Here is a 15,887-nt window from a genome sequence, read left to right on the forward strand (position 1 = left end):
AGACACACACCGAGCCGAACCGCAGAGGAGAGAAGGACCAGAGAAGCAGAGACAAAACTCAAAGCAACCGGTCAATCAGGTTACCTGGTTGCTGAACGGAGTGCACCGCTTTGTGATAGTGAAACGTGAGACGCCGAACGAAACCTGTGGAGAGGGCGAGATAATCCCATTTGCCCGAATGGGTTGTTAAACCCCTAACACAGAAGTAAAGTAAATTGAACCAAGAAGGTCTTATTTTTTGGGATAAAAGAAAAGGTGGCAACATATAACTCTTGGCAGGGGAGTTTACCAGGCAAATGTGTTAAAAGTGATGATGAATATCTCAAGGAAGCCCTATACCCTTGAGAGTGTAAAAACTGTGCAAACGGCCCTGGCAGGAGAGTACACCCGGTGTAGAGAATTATTGTATGGAAGTCCTGGTAGAAAATACCAGGTGACATTAAAATGTGTAAAATACTTTAAGGAAGTGCTGGCAAGAGAGTATACCAGGCCAAATCAAATGTGTGTTAAATTCCAAGATAATCCTGAGGAAGTAACATGCATTAGTGTCTTGAACTATTTTAAACGTGATTCTTTTTTTTTAACTTACTTGCTAAAAGAAACCTGAGGGAGGGAACTATTTACTGATTAACTGTGTGTGCGCGCGTCAAGAGGAAGAAACCATACTCTTGAGCTACAAGAATTTTGCATATGATTTGCTGTAACCTGGGGAAGGGAAACATTCCCTGAAACTGTGAACATTGTCCACTTGGAACTTTGTTATGGCTGGAGTTATACTTTCGTGTTGGACTGGAACATTTGTCTACTTTAAAGAACAAAGACACTGTCCTTTGCAATTTAGAATTAGTTTTCTTGTGCGGGCCAGAATAGGATTACAGACACAGGACATATACTTATTTTTTAAAATCTTGACAAAGGACAGATCATTAGTTTTTGTTGAGGTAGGGAAACCCTTACTAGATTAGAGATAGTAAGACATTTTCCCAAACCCTTTTATTTTCAATAAAGGTTTATAGTCAAAATTAGTCCTCTGTGTCTGTGTCTCATTTCTTGGTTCTCACAGTAGGCAAGGCCCTCACAGGTCACATGGTTACCGGGACACTTGGTCTGGCTTTGGAAGGGTTCAAGAGACACAAAAGTCGGGTCTGAGGCCCGTACCCAGTTGGGAAGTGCATCAAAAATCCCCTTCTTTCGGCACAGTTCAAGGCACAGGGCTGAGCCAGGCTGACCAGAGGAAGCACAGGTCTGGGACGTGCACCCAAATGAGAAGAGCATCACAAATCCTCTTCCTTGGTCCAGTACCTGGCAGGAAGGTGAACCAAGTGCTAGTTCCTTGGGCCACATTAAACAAAAAACCCTAAACATGTAAGGATGTTCAATATACCACATGCTTTGGTTAATTTTATATTTTTCAAGCATCATACAGCTCTTACCTGATTATTAGAGCTCATATGTACTGTCGCAAAGCCCAGTGGACTCCACAGCACACACAACTCCTAGATCTGGTTCAAAAGCTTTTGTTCAGGACTATGTACATAGGATGGCCAAAGTAAACATAGGCGTCAGAATGGTAAACCAAATCAAAGTCTTTGTGCTTTAGAAAGGTTTTCTCAAAAAGGCTTGTTGTCTCTCTCCCAGGTGTCACTCCCAATCCTTTAGGCAAAGCTCTGCTTGGTTGGACGACATCATTGTCACAAGTGGGTCTCCCTGCTTGTGGCAACAGGTTGGGTAGCATCTTGCAGATGAAATAAATACTCTTCTTGAAGTTAATTTCTTTGCCACAGTAAGGTCTACAGCATCTTTCAGAGGTGAGATAGGCTAGGAGTGACTCTAGGACCCAGGCTTCTTCATTCAGTGCTTCACTGTCGCAGGGGCCTGATCCTATTACTTAGTACTCAGCAACCGCTGCTGTCCCTCACACACCTCTCCCAGTGCCGCTGAATGGGGCAAAGTGACAACTGCCCACCTCACAGAGTCACAAAAAAGCCTGGGAGGTAGTGTGAACCACGTCATTTCCTTAAAGGTTGAAAAGGGAGAAAAAAGACAACTGGTAACCGTTTTTTGTGCACAAATAAAAACAGTCATAATATTACAATTACAGCAGTACCTATTATGGGATGTGGAGCAGTTCCAGGGAAGAACGAGCCATGGAAGAACGAGCCATGGAGACTGAAGTCAGAAGTTGGTAACATGACCATGAGCCCAAAGCTGATGGCATGCGGGTGGGAAAGCGGTCTTATAGGCATGAGGATGGTAAGAAAGCGAGAGAATTAGTCAAGAGGTTGTTGACAAATGACAACCTTTTAAAGAGTCCAATCATAACGTTGTATGCAAGGCAGTCCGTAATGCAGTCCGGTTTCAAGGTCCAAATGTCAGCAATCCAGATGACCAAGTGAAAATGGCAGAAAAATGATGGACCGAGAACAATCTGTTTCAGTACACAGGAGGACCTGATCAGATGGAGGACGAAAGGGAACTCGTGATGGATCAAGACATGCTTTGCAGGGAAAAAGGGTCAGCAGAAATGGGGGCAGTTCTGTCGTTCTACTTGTTTATTTAGACTACAGTTACTTCACATTGTATTTGGTCAAATCCTATATCTTACAAACATCGGAGACCTGGAAACTCAAGTCAGATATAGGTAGTAGGACCATAGACAGAGCCAAAAGGCATCTGTTTTAGAAAGCGGTTCCATAGATATGAGGATTGTAAGCGGATTGCTTAATTCATGAAAAAAATAGGGTTTTTAAAAAGTGGTTAACAAATGATAACTGTTCTAAAGAGTCCAATCTGAAGTATCAGATCTGAAGGGGTTCCTTGCAAGACAGTCCATAATGCAGGATGATTTCAAGGTCCAAGTAACGGCTATTCAGGTTATTAACTGAAAGGAGCAGAACACTGACAGCCTGGGAACAATCTGTCTCTCTACAGAGAAAGAACAGATCAATCGGAGGGTAAAGAGGAGCACAAGAGTAACACAAGGCGGATTGAGACATTGTGATGAATCCATTGGAGTCGTCACGGATTCCCCAGAGGTAGCCTCCTCCCATGTGTCTAGTGGACGGCAGCTGCTACCTGATCCTGGGTGTAGCTTTATGAGGGAGGATCAAATGGGAGGAGATGGCCACCGGGGAGATGTCATGGCTTTATTGCCCATGAGGGAAACTCGCTGTGCCTAATACCTTAATGGCTTCTTGCCATGTTTGTTCTCCTTCAGGTAAAACTGATGTTCCATATGCACTCATTAAGAAAGACCTTTCAAGAGTCCTGTATCAGAAACCAGCAATGGACTTTTATTCCCACTTAAATCCTCAGTTAATATTAGTGGGTCGGAGGATGACAACTTCCAGCAATAATGACCCTTTGCAGGTGACAACAGTGCCCTTCCAGTCGCAGTCAGAGCAGATGCTCCAAGACATACACTGGAACATGTCTTGGAACAGCACATGTCTTGGAGCATCTGCTGTGACTGCGACTGCAAAGGGCACCTGTCATCGCCTGCAAATGGTGATTATCGCTTGAACTTGCCTTCGTCCGCCCAGTGAAATGTCCTAAGGAGACCTGTATGATTGGAGTCTGCATTTCTTCTCTAGATATCAGAAGGGCTGAAATGTGTTGGGAAGGGGTGGGCGATTGTCCCAGACCCCCGCGCGTTATCGGAGACAGCAGAGGCTTGGACGTGTGCAGTAGAGGCTCAGGGAGATTACAGGGGCTATGGGGTATCGACAGAGGTATAGTGTGGGGAGGGATGTTAGGGAGATTTATCATTTTTATGCTTCATCCACTCTCCTAGAGAGACCCCAAGCACATTTTTCTGGACTTCTGGACCTTTTTCTTTAATCCTGAATGAGTGGAGCCTTTGTCCACTCATTCATTCTTAGTGGCTCTGTCTTTTGGAACTCTGTCCTTTGTATTTTACTGTCCTATGGAGTCTATTTTTCCTCCATACAACTTAAAGGCATCTGTATTTTACTATTGTAGTCCAAGCTCCTTACGGGCAATGTTGCTGGGGACCATTTGGGTCCTCCTTTGAGTTTATTTTCTTTATCCTCAAGTAACTACAGATATAGAGATACTTAGTATCTCTCCTAAAACTTTATAGTCTGCGAGATTGGCACAAATCACTTTTTGTGGAGTGCCAAAGGGATAGTTCGTATCCCCCATCCTCTCTGCTCCTGTGACTTTTATGTTATGTTACTTGGCATTTATATAGCGCTCTATATATCATTGGTATGACCTCAAAGCGCTGGTAGGTTGAACGCCCTCCGGTACCGTAGTTCTGGTCAGTAGAGAGAGGTAGTGTCGTAGGGTGTGTGGGTGCACCAGATGTGTGCAGCTGATGTAAATGCCGGATGGTAGCTGCATTCTAGCGTTAGGTGTGGTGCTGAAGATATCAGTTGGATGTGTGCAGTCTGGTCGGAGGACACCCAGACTGGGCTCTGGCTGTGTTAGGTCTTAAGGATGCATATGTGAGCAACTAGGCCAGAATGTGCTCGGCTAGCTCAGTTTTATTGGGGTGATGAGGTGTTCATAGGGTCGTATTCGTATGTGAACAGATAGGCCGAATTTTCAGGGGTATAACTGTGTTCTAGTTGTGTGATGGTGTATAGTAGAGAGTAAGCACAGTGATGTGATATGGTTATTTTAAAGCGCCCAAGACCAGGCACGTGAACAGGATGGCAGGGAACACAGTGACACACGGACACATAGAGACAGGGGGTTGGGTTTACAGCGACACGTGGGGGGATGAAGGTATATAGCAACAGCATTGGGGAACAGGAAAGCAGTGTACACGGTGATACACGGGGGCATGTTAATATTTACATTCGTATTTCTATCTAGATTCAGTCAGTGCATCCATCCATTTCTTCCATTTCTTCATCCATTCATTACATCCATCATCGATCCGTCCATCACATCCGTTCCCTCCCAACCCTCCCATCCGTTCCATCCATCAATCTGTTCCATCCATCCATCAATTCGTTCAATCCATCCATCAGTCGTCTGTTCCATCCATCCATCAATCCGTCCATTCCATTCATCCATCCATCCGTTCCATCCATCCTTTAATCAGTCCATCCCATCCCTCCGTCTATCTGTTCCATCCATCCATTTCATCTATCCATCCGTTTCAACCATCGGTTCCTTCCATCCGTTCCATCCACCCATCCATCAGTTCCATCCATCTGCCGATCCATCCATTTCGCCCATCCATCAATCTGTCCATCCATCCGTTCCATCCATCTGTCCGTTCCATCAATCCGTTCCATCCATCCACACGTTCCATCCATCCATCTGGTTGATCCATCCATCAGTTTCAATCATCCGTTTCATATATAGGTTCCTTCCATCCGTTCCGTCCATTCGTTCCATCCATCAATCTGTTCCATCCCTCCATCTATCCATCCATTTCATCCATCTATCCATCCATTTCATCCATCTATCCATCCCTTCTATCAATCCATCTGTTCGTTCCATCCATCGGTTCCTTCCATCCATCCATCAGTTCCTTCAATCCATCAGTTTCATCCATCCATCCGTTCTATCACGCCGTTCATTCGATCCATCTGTCCATTACATCCATCCAATCCCATCAACACATACATTCCATCCATTCTATCTGTAAATTTATATACATATATTCCATCTATTACATCCCTTGTATTCATCAGTTCCCTATGCATACCTTTCAATCATTCCACATGCATCCATCCCATCCAATTCCATCTACAGCATGCATTCTATCTGTAAATTCCATATGCACATATTCTATCCATTCATCAATTCTCTATGCATACCTTACAATCATTCTACATGCATCCACGCTATGTTTTAATTCAATTAATTTAATCTATTCTCTATTTCATCCATTCAATCGGTTCCATATATTCATCTTCCATTCATTCCACATGCATCCGTGCCATACAATCAATCCATTAATTTCACATGCGTCCATCCAACATTCCTTCCTTTTCCTCCATTCTGTCCGTTCACTCCATCAGTCATTCCATACATTCATCTCTTCCATCCGTCCACACCATCCATTCATTTAGTCAATCCCTTCACTCCATCACTCCATCCATCCATTCCCTCCATCCAACCTATCCTGTGGGTGGGATCAGAGGTCATTGAAGACATGGTAGAGAGTCCCATTGTGTAATTAATCATTGGGTTGTTGGGAGTTCAGACATATCTTTGGATTGTTGTTGGTTTTATGGAAAGAGCCATGTTTTTAGTAATTTGCGGAATGTCATATAATCTTGGGTGTGTCGGATGTGAGGTGGAAGAGAGTTCCTCAGAGTCTGGGCCAGTGCTGAGAAAGAGGATCCTCCGATCCTGACGGAGTTAGTGGTTGGGATCACTAAAAGTACGGCAGAGCTTGATCTTAAGGTGCGGGATGGGACATAAGGTTTTAACTTATCTTGCAGGTACAGAGGGCCGGTCTTGTGCACTGCACGATGAGTGATGCACAGGGTCTTGGTTTCTGGGTCCAACCACCCAGCACCTTATGTCTGGAATTTGGGTTATGGGTGACCCGAGCCCTCTAATTAGGGACCTTGCAACATTCAAACTGGGAGGGGCTGTTATGATGATTCCAGGGAATGTGTCCCTTCTCCCCAAGGGGGAGCCACCCCATTTAGGTTGAGGGACGTGAGCCTGCTACGCTTAACACCCCCTAGGGGACAAGGCAAGCAGGATCCCACTACTCCCACCCTTTTGGATAAGTAATCCTCAAGAAGGGGTTTTAGTCAACCTCCCTCATCTAAAAAATCCCATTCATTTGTTGGCTATTTGGGGATTGAGGAGGATAATGGGTTTGTGTCCTTTTAAAGTGGCTGGTGTGGTTTCTGACTCTGGGTGATTATCGCCCTTGCATGGGGAGTAGGACCAATAGGTTGCCCTGACTTGATGCACAGAAGAACGTAAACATCCGTTACGCCAGGTGCAAGGAAGAAGCTGGAGAGAGCGAGAAGGCCAGCTCTGGAATAAAGCAGAGGAGGTATCATCCCTCACAGAAGCAGAGCCAGTGCGCACCACCACACAGATGGCATACAGAACAGCTGAGCACGAGAGTCATCGGAACACTACTGTCTGTTGTCTGGCTGAGAGCTCTGGCTCCTGACTAACAAAACGAAACAACCTACACCCCCGCCCCCCAAGCGGTCATCCGGCAAGTCCTGCTGCTCACCGGGCAAATCCAACAACAGGAAACCAACAAAGCAATTCAGAAGAAACCGGGATTAGGGGGTCCGTGATGACAAAGCAGACTATGCCCCCCCCACCCCCCAACTACACACTTTCTGAATACCAGGTACACGGCACAGACTGGGAACCGGGAGTAAGGCGGCATGATCCAGAGGTGACCACAGAAGGCGTGAGAAAACCAGAAGCCCAGAATGGGCAAAATACCAAGAAGGGGTAAGAAATCCATAAACCCAGAATGGAGCAAGATACCACGAAGTGGTGAGAAACTCAGAAACCCAAAGCAGTGCAAGATATCAGATAAGCAAAGAAGGGGTGAGAAATCCAGAAGGCCAGACCAGGGTGAGATAACGAACAAAGTGAGAAGGGGTTAGAAACCTAAACATCTGAGAAGGGACGGGTTACGCATTATCCTCAGAAGGGGTCAAAGCAAATACTGCACCAGGTGGGGTGTGAGTAGCAGGACACCAAAGCAGGGTATAAATCGCAGGGCTCCATGCAGGTGAGAACGAAGACAGGCCCTGAGTAAGGGTGAGAGAATGTCGCACAGGACCAAATAATTATAGGCAAACCCAATGGACCAGAGACTTCCAAAGAATACCGAAACATTGGGTAACTAGAAGACATAAACTGCCCCACCAGGTGGACGATGGTAAGTAGACATAGAGAGGTTTTTGAGGAAATTCAGCATAAACAGGCAAAGAGAGACTCAAATTAAGACGCGTTGACCCAAGTAGTCGGGCACGTGACCTGAGAGAATAGCAAGAGACATCGCGCAGGCGATTAGAAACCCACCACCATTGCCCGGAGTTGGCTAAAGTCGCTTCTAGACCTTTCTGTCTCAAGTTTATGCAAACCTTATTTAATAGTGATAGAGATAGACTATAGCTAGATTAGGGATTGGATGGAGAACTGTGTTTTTCTGTTTTAAGACATCCTGACAAGCACCTTTTTATTATTTTCTATAACTAGTGCAAGAAATCACCATAGGAGTAGGGATAGGACGTGCCTTATTTCTTGTAATAAAAACTCAAAAGTTGCAAACATGGCCTCTTGTCTGTCTCCTGAGCCAGACCAGGCTGTCCACGCTCTCTGAATCTTCCCAGCAAAAACTATGCATTTAGAGGACTGGGGATTGGCGGCAGGCAACCGCCTGCCCCACTTCCTGCAAGCTCACACGCACAGAAGAACCTTTGTGGGTTTTATGCAAAACACCCGCCAAGGTTCTTGAACCAAATGGACCCTTCGCTACCTAGCAAGGGAGGACGGCCAACAAAGGCCAGATCATCTTAAACGGGGCTTGCAACTTGAGAAGAGGTCGTTTTTAGTATATTGTCCCCTCCATTCCCCCAAATGTATTATTTTGGCTAAAAAGGCAGCACACGATGTTGCATCTGAAAAAAAGGGTAAAATTGAATGGATTGCCACCAGCATGTTCAGAGGATGCCTGAAAAAGTAACTAAGATGTTATTTAGGACAACAGCAAAAAACACAAATTGTACCCACAGCACTCGATGTAAAATGCCTAGTGCCGCAATGGAGAACAAAATACATGTCATGGAAATGAGATGACAACTCATGCCTGTTACAAATGGGCTACCCACAGCACACAAAGCTACACAAAAGAAAGGGACCTGGTGGCACCTCACATAGAGTGGGGGCTGCTGCCATAGGAAAACACATATGCCAGAACAAAGGGCTGAGGTCTTCCCCACACTGGTAATCCAAAAACGTGGCCCAAACGAAGTGAATGAGACGAGATTAAAAAGTCTCATTCCCATTTCAAGTAAATGAAAAAAAATCCCAGTGTGCCCTGCACCAGTGGGAGGCTGAGTGGTAGATGGATTGCATTGAATAGATAGGAATTGTCCAGTTATGAGTGATGTACATGTTAGGCTGGAATAAGAAGCCCCACCCATTCAAGAAAAAACACGTTTATGTGACTGTGCATGATGTTATTTCTTTTTGCAGAAAGTCGTAGAAAAGCAGATGTCCCTATGGGAGGTCATGACCCTCGGACAGCGGTCCAGCTTCGAAGCTTCACTGTTCTAAAACGCCTAAAAGAAATAATGGAAGGGAAAAGCCAGGTACAAATATAGTTTCATTAGTTTTATAGCAAAGTGAATATGAACACAACGCAATGACACCAACCAGCGTTTTGTTTTTTGTCAGATATTTGTAATGCACGAACGTTAGGTTTCTAATGAATGAAGTGACAAAAATGTAAGCCTAAAAAGATTCTTCAGCCAAAATGTCATGTTTTCAGAATTTGTTTGGTAATAGCTCGCAAAGGGCACGCTTGTGTTTTTGCTAGACCGCAAGTCCCATAGTTTGTGATCCTCTAGGCCAGGGGTCTAAAATGTTAAGCTATCCAGATGTTTTGGACTATGATTCCCATGATCCCTCACCATTGACTATGCTGTGTATGGAGTATGGTAGTTTAAGTCCAAAACATCTGGAGATCCTAATGTTGCAGACCCTTGCAGTCTAAGCAAATCACCCATCACATTGCAGATGGCCTTAAGCAGGTAACGTGCGCTTAGTTTGAATCAGTCATTGGCTGGATTCTTGTCCACGGATGCACATTATTAATTTTTCATAAACTCTATACACCAAAGGACGGGTTTTTTTTCTGTAAACATTATGTGGAGCTGATTTTGATGGTGCATGGAGCACAAAAGAACATACAGATGACCCATGTTTATCTATGGTTTATCCACTCCACACAATAGTGGTCCACAGGTAACATACGTTCAGACCATGTGTGAAACGAGCATTGATGCACAGACTTGCTATCTTGCGTACAAGCTGCCTGATTCCTCAGCCTGTAAACATGTTGTGGTGCCACTGCATATATTTTAAGTGTAAAACAGGGTGTAGAGTTACATCAGCACCCCATGTCTGCTAAGCGAGCAGTCAAATAGGTCTATCCCTATTTTTTTTGTTTACGGGTGTTGTGTGCCGAACAGAGATCAATAATATCAGTACAAGACGACAAACACACAGTGCCCCCCTCCTTCTCCATATTTAATTGATTTCAAATGATTATCTCCTGAATGTTGTATCAGCCAGAATCTCAATCACTGCACACAGGCCTCCAACTGTTCATGAAAATATAAAACCAATTTTGATTCCCTCTTTTAGAAAATATACATTTCTCCTTTTCAAACATTTACCATAATCAATTACAAAACATTTAATAGTACAAAGTGCAAGATTTGAATTTAGTGCAAATGGGGTTAGTTGAAGTGTTTGTTTTTTTTTGCAACATACAGTACATTTAAATCTTTTCAAGCATGTTTACACATGCTTACACAGGGAGTGTGATATTATTCTCACATGGTTTTTGACCTTCATGATTCAAGTGAGGTAAATTCATTTGTTTTATTCGATTTTAATTTTTGAAACCCTCACTTTTCTCTGTCTTTTTCTATAGTCTTATATCGATCTAACTTCTATATAGATAATTTGTTTCTTGATGTTTCTGCGTTTCATTAAAATAACAAAATATGAATGGAGTAAAAACAATGTCGACACCAGAACGTTTTCGTCCCTTTACAAGAAGATCCGCTCATCCACCGTGGTCTCTTGATCATTGATATCTAGGGCTTCGTCAGGACAAGAGTTCATTGTGTGTGTATCGTGATAAAATCTCTCAAACCCATGGGCTTATCAATCAATTCTATAAAAATATTGAAAAGTAAAAATCAGAAGGAGATTCACCTACGGTGGTTTATCACCTCACCGGATTGTTTTTGCGAGCTTTTCGCTGACCTTAATTTTCTTTCAAGGGGAGCACAGCCTTTTCTTTATTGCTGCATTATATATTTTCCCACTGCAGTCTTTAAAGGAAATCGTAAATATGTTTCTATAACTTGTGGGACCCAGATTAGGGTGAATACATCTTGGCCTGTGATTCCTACTTATATATGTTGATTACAAAATAAAATGATTGTTTTTACATTGCTTTCTTCTGTAACGATAGCAGCCTCCTGCATCTCAGAGCATCAGTCTCTCAGCGCCGCCTAGATAACACATATGTACGTATCATTTCACTCCTCTTTTCCTTTTATTCACACGTATGAACAGTGAAGAGGGAAATTGAGACCAAACAATGTTGGACAAAATCTTATGAATGTTCCAAACATGGACCTCTTCCCCTCAACTTAATTTTGCATGCACCTTTAGGTTATGCATGCTTATTCTTGTCAGGTACATTTTTTCCTTTAGCTAATAGTCGTATTGTTTTTAATGTACCTCTTTTGTATGTTTCATTCCCTGCATTTCGCAAACTTGGTGCTACCTTAATTTATGAATGTGCGCCTCCACGTTCGATTCTGTGTTGCCACCCTGGGCATATCACTATACAGTTACCCTTATGTCTCTCAATCACGTGTCTAGCTATACGCACTGTGGGCTGTCTCGGTGAGTGCTGCAGTGGTTTAGGATCTTATCCTCTGTTACCTACAGACCTCTTCTACCAGTTACCAGTGGGGCCAGGCATCAGTTGATTGTTTTCTCTGAAAACAATCCGATTAATGCAGGGACAGATCATGGCTTTACTGATGTGCCTGGTGGTAACCGCCACCTCATATACTGTGGACCTTCCTTTTATTTGGTTCTTTTAGAAAAACAGGCCACACTCGATGCTTGTATTAAACCCCTTCCTCACACTATCGAATTTCTGAATCAATTTCTGTTCCAGTCTCCTCCATGCCAAGTCTCTTTCTCCTCATTGTGTGTTTGGTTTCACCATTTGTATGAACCAAAACATATCCGTGTGGCTGTTTTTTGTAGCAGAATTGTTCTACCATTGGCTTATCCAGGACTTTGTTTTTTTTGTGCTCACAAATACACTGTCTAACTTCTCTTTTAGTTTTACCGACATATACCAGGCCACATGGGCATTTGATCGCATATACAGCCCATATTGTCTTACAGTTGGCAAGTTCTTTCAAAACCCAAGGAATGTCCTTTAGCATCAGGTTTTTCATATTTATCGTTATTCCACATACTGAATAGTTGCCACATTTATGGTGGCCAGACACTGGATCCACCCCTCATAAACTTATCAGGGTGGCATTCCTTGGAGGTTTGTAGTCAGATGTGTGGACCAACATCTGTTTTTTTTTTCTTTTTGAGAATTAAACTTTATTAGCATTTCGACTATCACAAAAACAGTACAAGCTTTTAACTGAGCCCTTGTCCCTTACACCACCTAACCGACTTTAGCTCTAGGCTCGCAAACTCTGCAAAACAGGCCAACTTCAAAATTTACATTTGTTCCCCCCGATCCCTCCTCTTCTCCCACACACCCCTCCATACCCTCAGTACCCCGTACGCCCCATGCAGCCCATACACCCTAATTACATTAGGCCCCCCATGGTAACTTTCCTCCTTACGAACAGCCTCAAGGCCCCCTGGCCGGTTGCTCCACCATCCCTCGATCAGGGTCAGGGTATGCTCCACCAAGAGTCAACTCAGGCGAATCCTCTCTCAGGGGCGATACCACCCAGGACTCGAGGGCTACCCGCCATGAAGCCTCTTGGCCCTTCTCCCATCACCTCTACACCGTTCCCCCACTTTTCAACGCCCATACTTCTCAAAAAAGGGTACCCATAGGCCCTCGGTGTGTGAGGATCTCCATATCATATATGGCTCGTACCTTCGCCCAATCTCTCTCAGCTGGCATCCTCAGACTCTTCCATAGCTGGACGAGGCAGCATCTAGCTGCTACCAACATCACCCTTACCATGTGTCCCTCCCACCCTTCTTCCGTCCCCAGCATCACCCCAAAGAGTAGGAGCCACAGAGAGTTTCCTATTGATCCCGTCAACCCCTTTAATCCACAACAAGACTTCCCGTCAGTACGTTTGCAACTTTCCACAGCCCCACCACATGTGACCATAGTCCCCCTCACATTTCCAGCAGTCCGGGTCGTAACCCTTGTACATTTTTGCTAACACCGCCAGCGGGTAATGCCACCTATGCAGGACTTTTAAGGCCTGATGCCGATACTGCAGGGATGCTGTTGAACTGGTAACCCTTCTGCACATCAATGCCCAAAGGGCATTGTCGATCTCTTTCCCTAGGTCGCATCTCCATCTAATCCTAGGTGGGGTTAGTCACTGGGCTCCACCATTAATATCGCTTTGTAGAGATGAGCAATTTGGCCTCTTGAGGCCACCCTCGTGAGGAGAAGCTTCTCAAACTCTGTCAACCCCCTTCGCAGGTACTCCTCCCAACCCCCCCGATCTACCTTCCCGTATCACTATCATTAACTACAGGTAGCAGAATGTGGATAGTGTGCCAATCTGCAGGTATTCTTAATCTCTTGAACGTAACGAAGGCCCCCTCTTGCCACATTTGGCCCACTCTGCACAGTTCTGTCTCATACCATAGTTGAAACGCCAACGTTTCTTCAATCCCGTCTTGCAGTGGCAGCGCCCGGATGCAGCTCACTGGAGATGGCCACGTAGAGAACCATCTGTTCTCCCCCCACCTCCTGCCATAGAGTCCACAGGACTTCCAAAATCGGATGATGCGAACACCATCCTTGGAATGCAAGCACTGGGAACACATAGCCACTCCCCGAGGGTGACCGGACCTCGTTATCCAGCAGCACCCATTGCTCCTCCGATGCCTGATCCAGATGGTCCGCCAGCACCAGAAGCTGGGCTGCTTTGTAGTAGGTCGGGGGATCTGGGAAGCCCTCCCCGCCCTCCTCTCTTGGCAAGACAAGCGTCTTATATGCAACCCTATGTTTGGTCCCTGCCCATAAGAATTTCAACAGGACCCCCTTAACCTCCTCAAAAAAGGACTCTGGGACTCTGGGAGCATCTGGAACAGGAACAGGAACTTGGGCAATATCACAATTTTTATGCAATTTAGCCGCGCCATCCAAGTAAGCCCCAACTTGCCCCAGTGCTCCTTGTCCTTCCGCAAGGCTTCCCATAACAGCGTTTAGTTTCCTGCATAAAGATCCTTGCTTGTTTATATACCTGTATCCCCAAGTATCAGAAATGCTCTTCCTGCACCTGGAACGGGAGCCTGCTAACATACTCCCTCTCTGTTCCTGACAATCCACCTACCAACAGGGCTACAGACTTATCAAAAATAACTTTGAATCCCCGTATTGCTCCAGACCGTCCAGAAGGTGCGGCACCAAGTACACCCGGTCTGTAATGTAGAGTAAGGCATCATCTGCAAAGAGGCTCATTTTATACATTCGCCCTACGATCGTCGACCCCTTAATCCCCTCTGCTTTCCGCACCCCCTTAGCCTATGGTTCCATCACCAATGCATAAAACAATGGAGAGAGTGGACAGCCCTGTCTTGTGCCCGGTTGTAGCTGGAATGGCTGCAACACACTCCCGTTCACCACCATCCTGGCTGTCGGTTTCGAATATATGACTGTGATCCACTGCCTCCATAACCCCTCTCGCCCCCCCAACCTTTTGCTGAGAGGACCTCCCCTCAAGAAGGCCCAGCTTACCCTGTCGAACGCCTTCTCAGTGTCTAAGGCCAACAGAAGGATGTGCTCCCTAAACACCCCCGGTGAATTAAGAATGTGAAGTGTTTGCCGCATATTGTTGGCGCCCTGCCTATGCAATATGAACCCTGCCTGGTCTGCGTGTACTAGGCCCGGAAGATAGGGCTCCAACCGAGACGCCAACACCCTGATGAAGATCTATGCATCCACATTTAGTAACAAAATGGGCATATACGAAGCACAGCTGGTTGGGTCCTTACCCAGCTTTGGGATTACTGTGATCAAAGCTTGCAGAAATGTTGGTGGAATGGATCCCTCCCCCGTTCTAGAGCTAAACAATTTGGCCAGGGGAGCTGCGAGGCAGTCCTGATACTGCTTGTAACCCGTCCTCCCCTGTGGCTTCTTGAGTATTTAGCTTGCAAATGGCTAGCAAAACCTCTTCCCGTGTCACCTCTCTATCCAATGTCCCTTTCCTCTGATGTCAGGTTGGGTAACTGTATACCTTCCAGGTAGCCACAGACGACCTCTCGGTCTGCTGCCGCGGGTGCAGAATAAAGCCCATGCTAATACTCCGCAAATTGGGTTGGACTCTCTCCCCCTTCTCCACCATGACCCCACTTGCATTGCTTATCCTGTCGACCCTTCTCTCCACCCGGTCACCCCTCACCCTGTTTGCTAAGAATGCCCAAGCCGTATCACCCTGTTCATATTATTTCTGCCAAGTGTACCTCATTCGCTACCTCCCCGATGGAGATTGAGTGTAGTTCCTGCTGCTTATCCCTCATTTCTCCCAGGACCCCCCCCATCAGCATCCTTCTGTACCATCTGGGCCCTCAGCGCTTTCAGTTCTCTCCCCCCCCCCCATAGCCTGGCTTCGACTAGCCCCCTCTCTCTTTTCTTCTGTTCCCCCTCCACAATGAGAAATTCAGTGAATGTCGATTTAGCGGCCACCCACACCATGGCCATGTTTACTTCCCCATTGTCCCCATTGTTGTTGGCCTTGAAGTATTCCCCCATCTCTTTCCATAGAAAGTCTCGAAACACCCGATCCCTTACCAGCATATCATTACACCTCCAGCGCACCTGTCACCTCAGTGAGCTCTCTATCTGCCATTGCCCCACCAGAAGTTTGTGATCCAACCACGTTATTGCCTCTATTCTGGGCCCTTGTGCTGCTTCCCTCTGCTCCCAT

General features: G+C 45.5%; 1 protein-coding gene across 7 annotated transcripts in view; it reads left to right on the forward strand.

The window, feature by feature from the left end:
- Positions 1 to 15,887, forward strand: part of PIKFYVE (phosphoinositide kinase, FYVE-type zinc finger containing) — a 1,728,392-nt gene that overhangs the window by 226,046 nt on the left and 1,486,459 nt on the right. For all 7 annotated transcript variants that reach the window (XM_069615611.1, XM_069615606.1, XM_069615608.1 and 4 more), the window contains one exon: positions 9,175 to 9,290. In XM_069615611.1, coding sequence (XP_069471712.1) covers positions 9,175 to 9,290 — 116 coding nt within the window. The remainder of the gene's footprint in view (positions 1 to 9,174; positions 9,291 to 15,887) is intronic.

The sequence above is a fragment of the Ambystoma mexicanum genome, chromosome 9, assembly GCF_040938575.1.
Source record: "Ambystoma mexicanum isolate Mex_15411 chromosome 9, UKY_AmexF1_1, whole genome shotgun sequence".
Lineage (NCBI taxonomy): Eukaryota > Metazoa > Chordata > Amphibia > Caudata > Ambystomatidae > Ambystoma > Ambystoma mexicanum.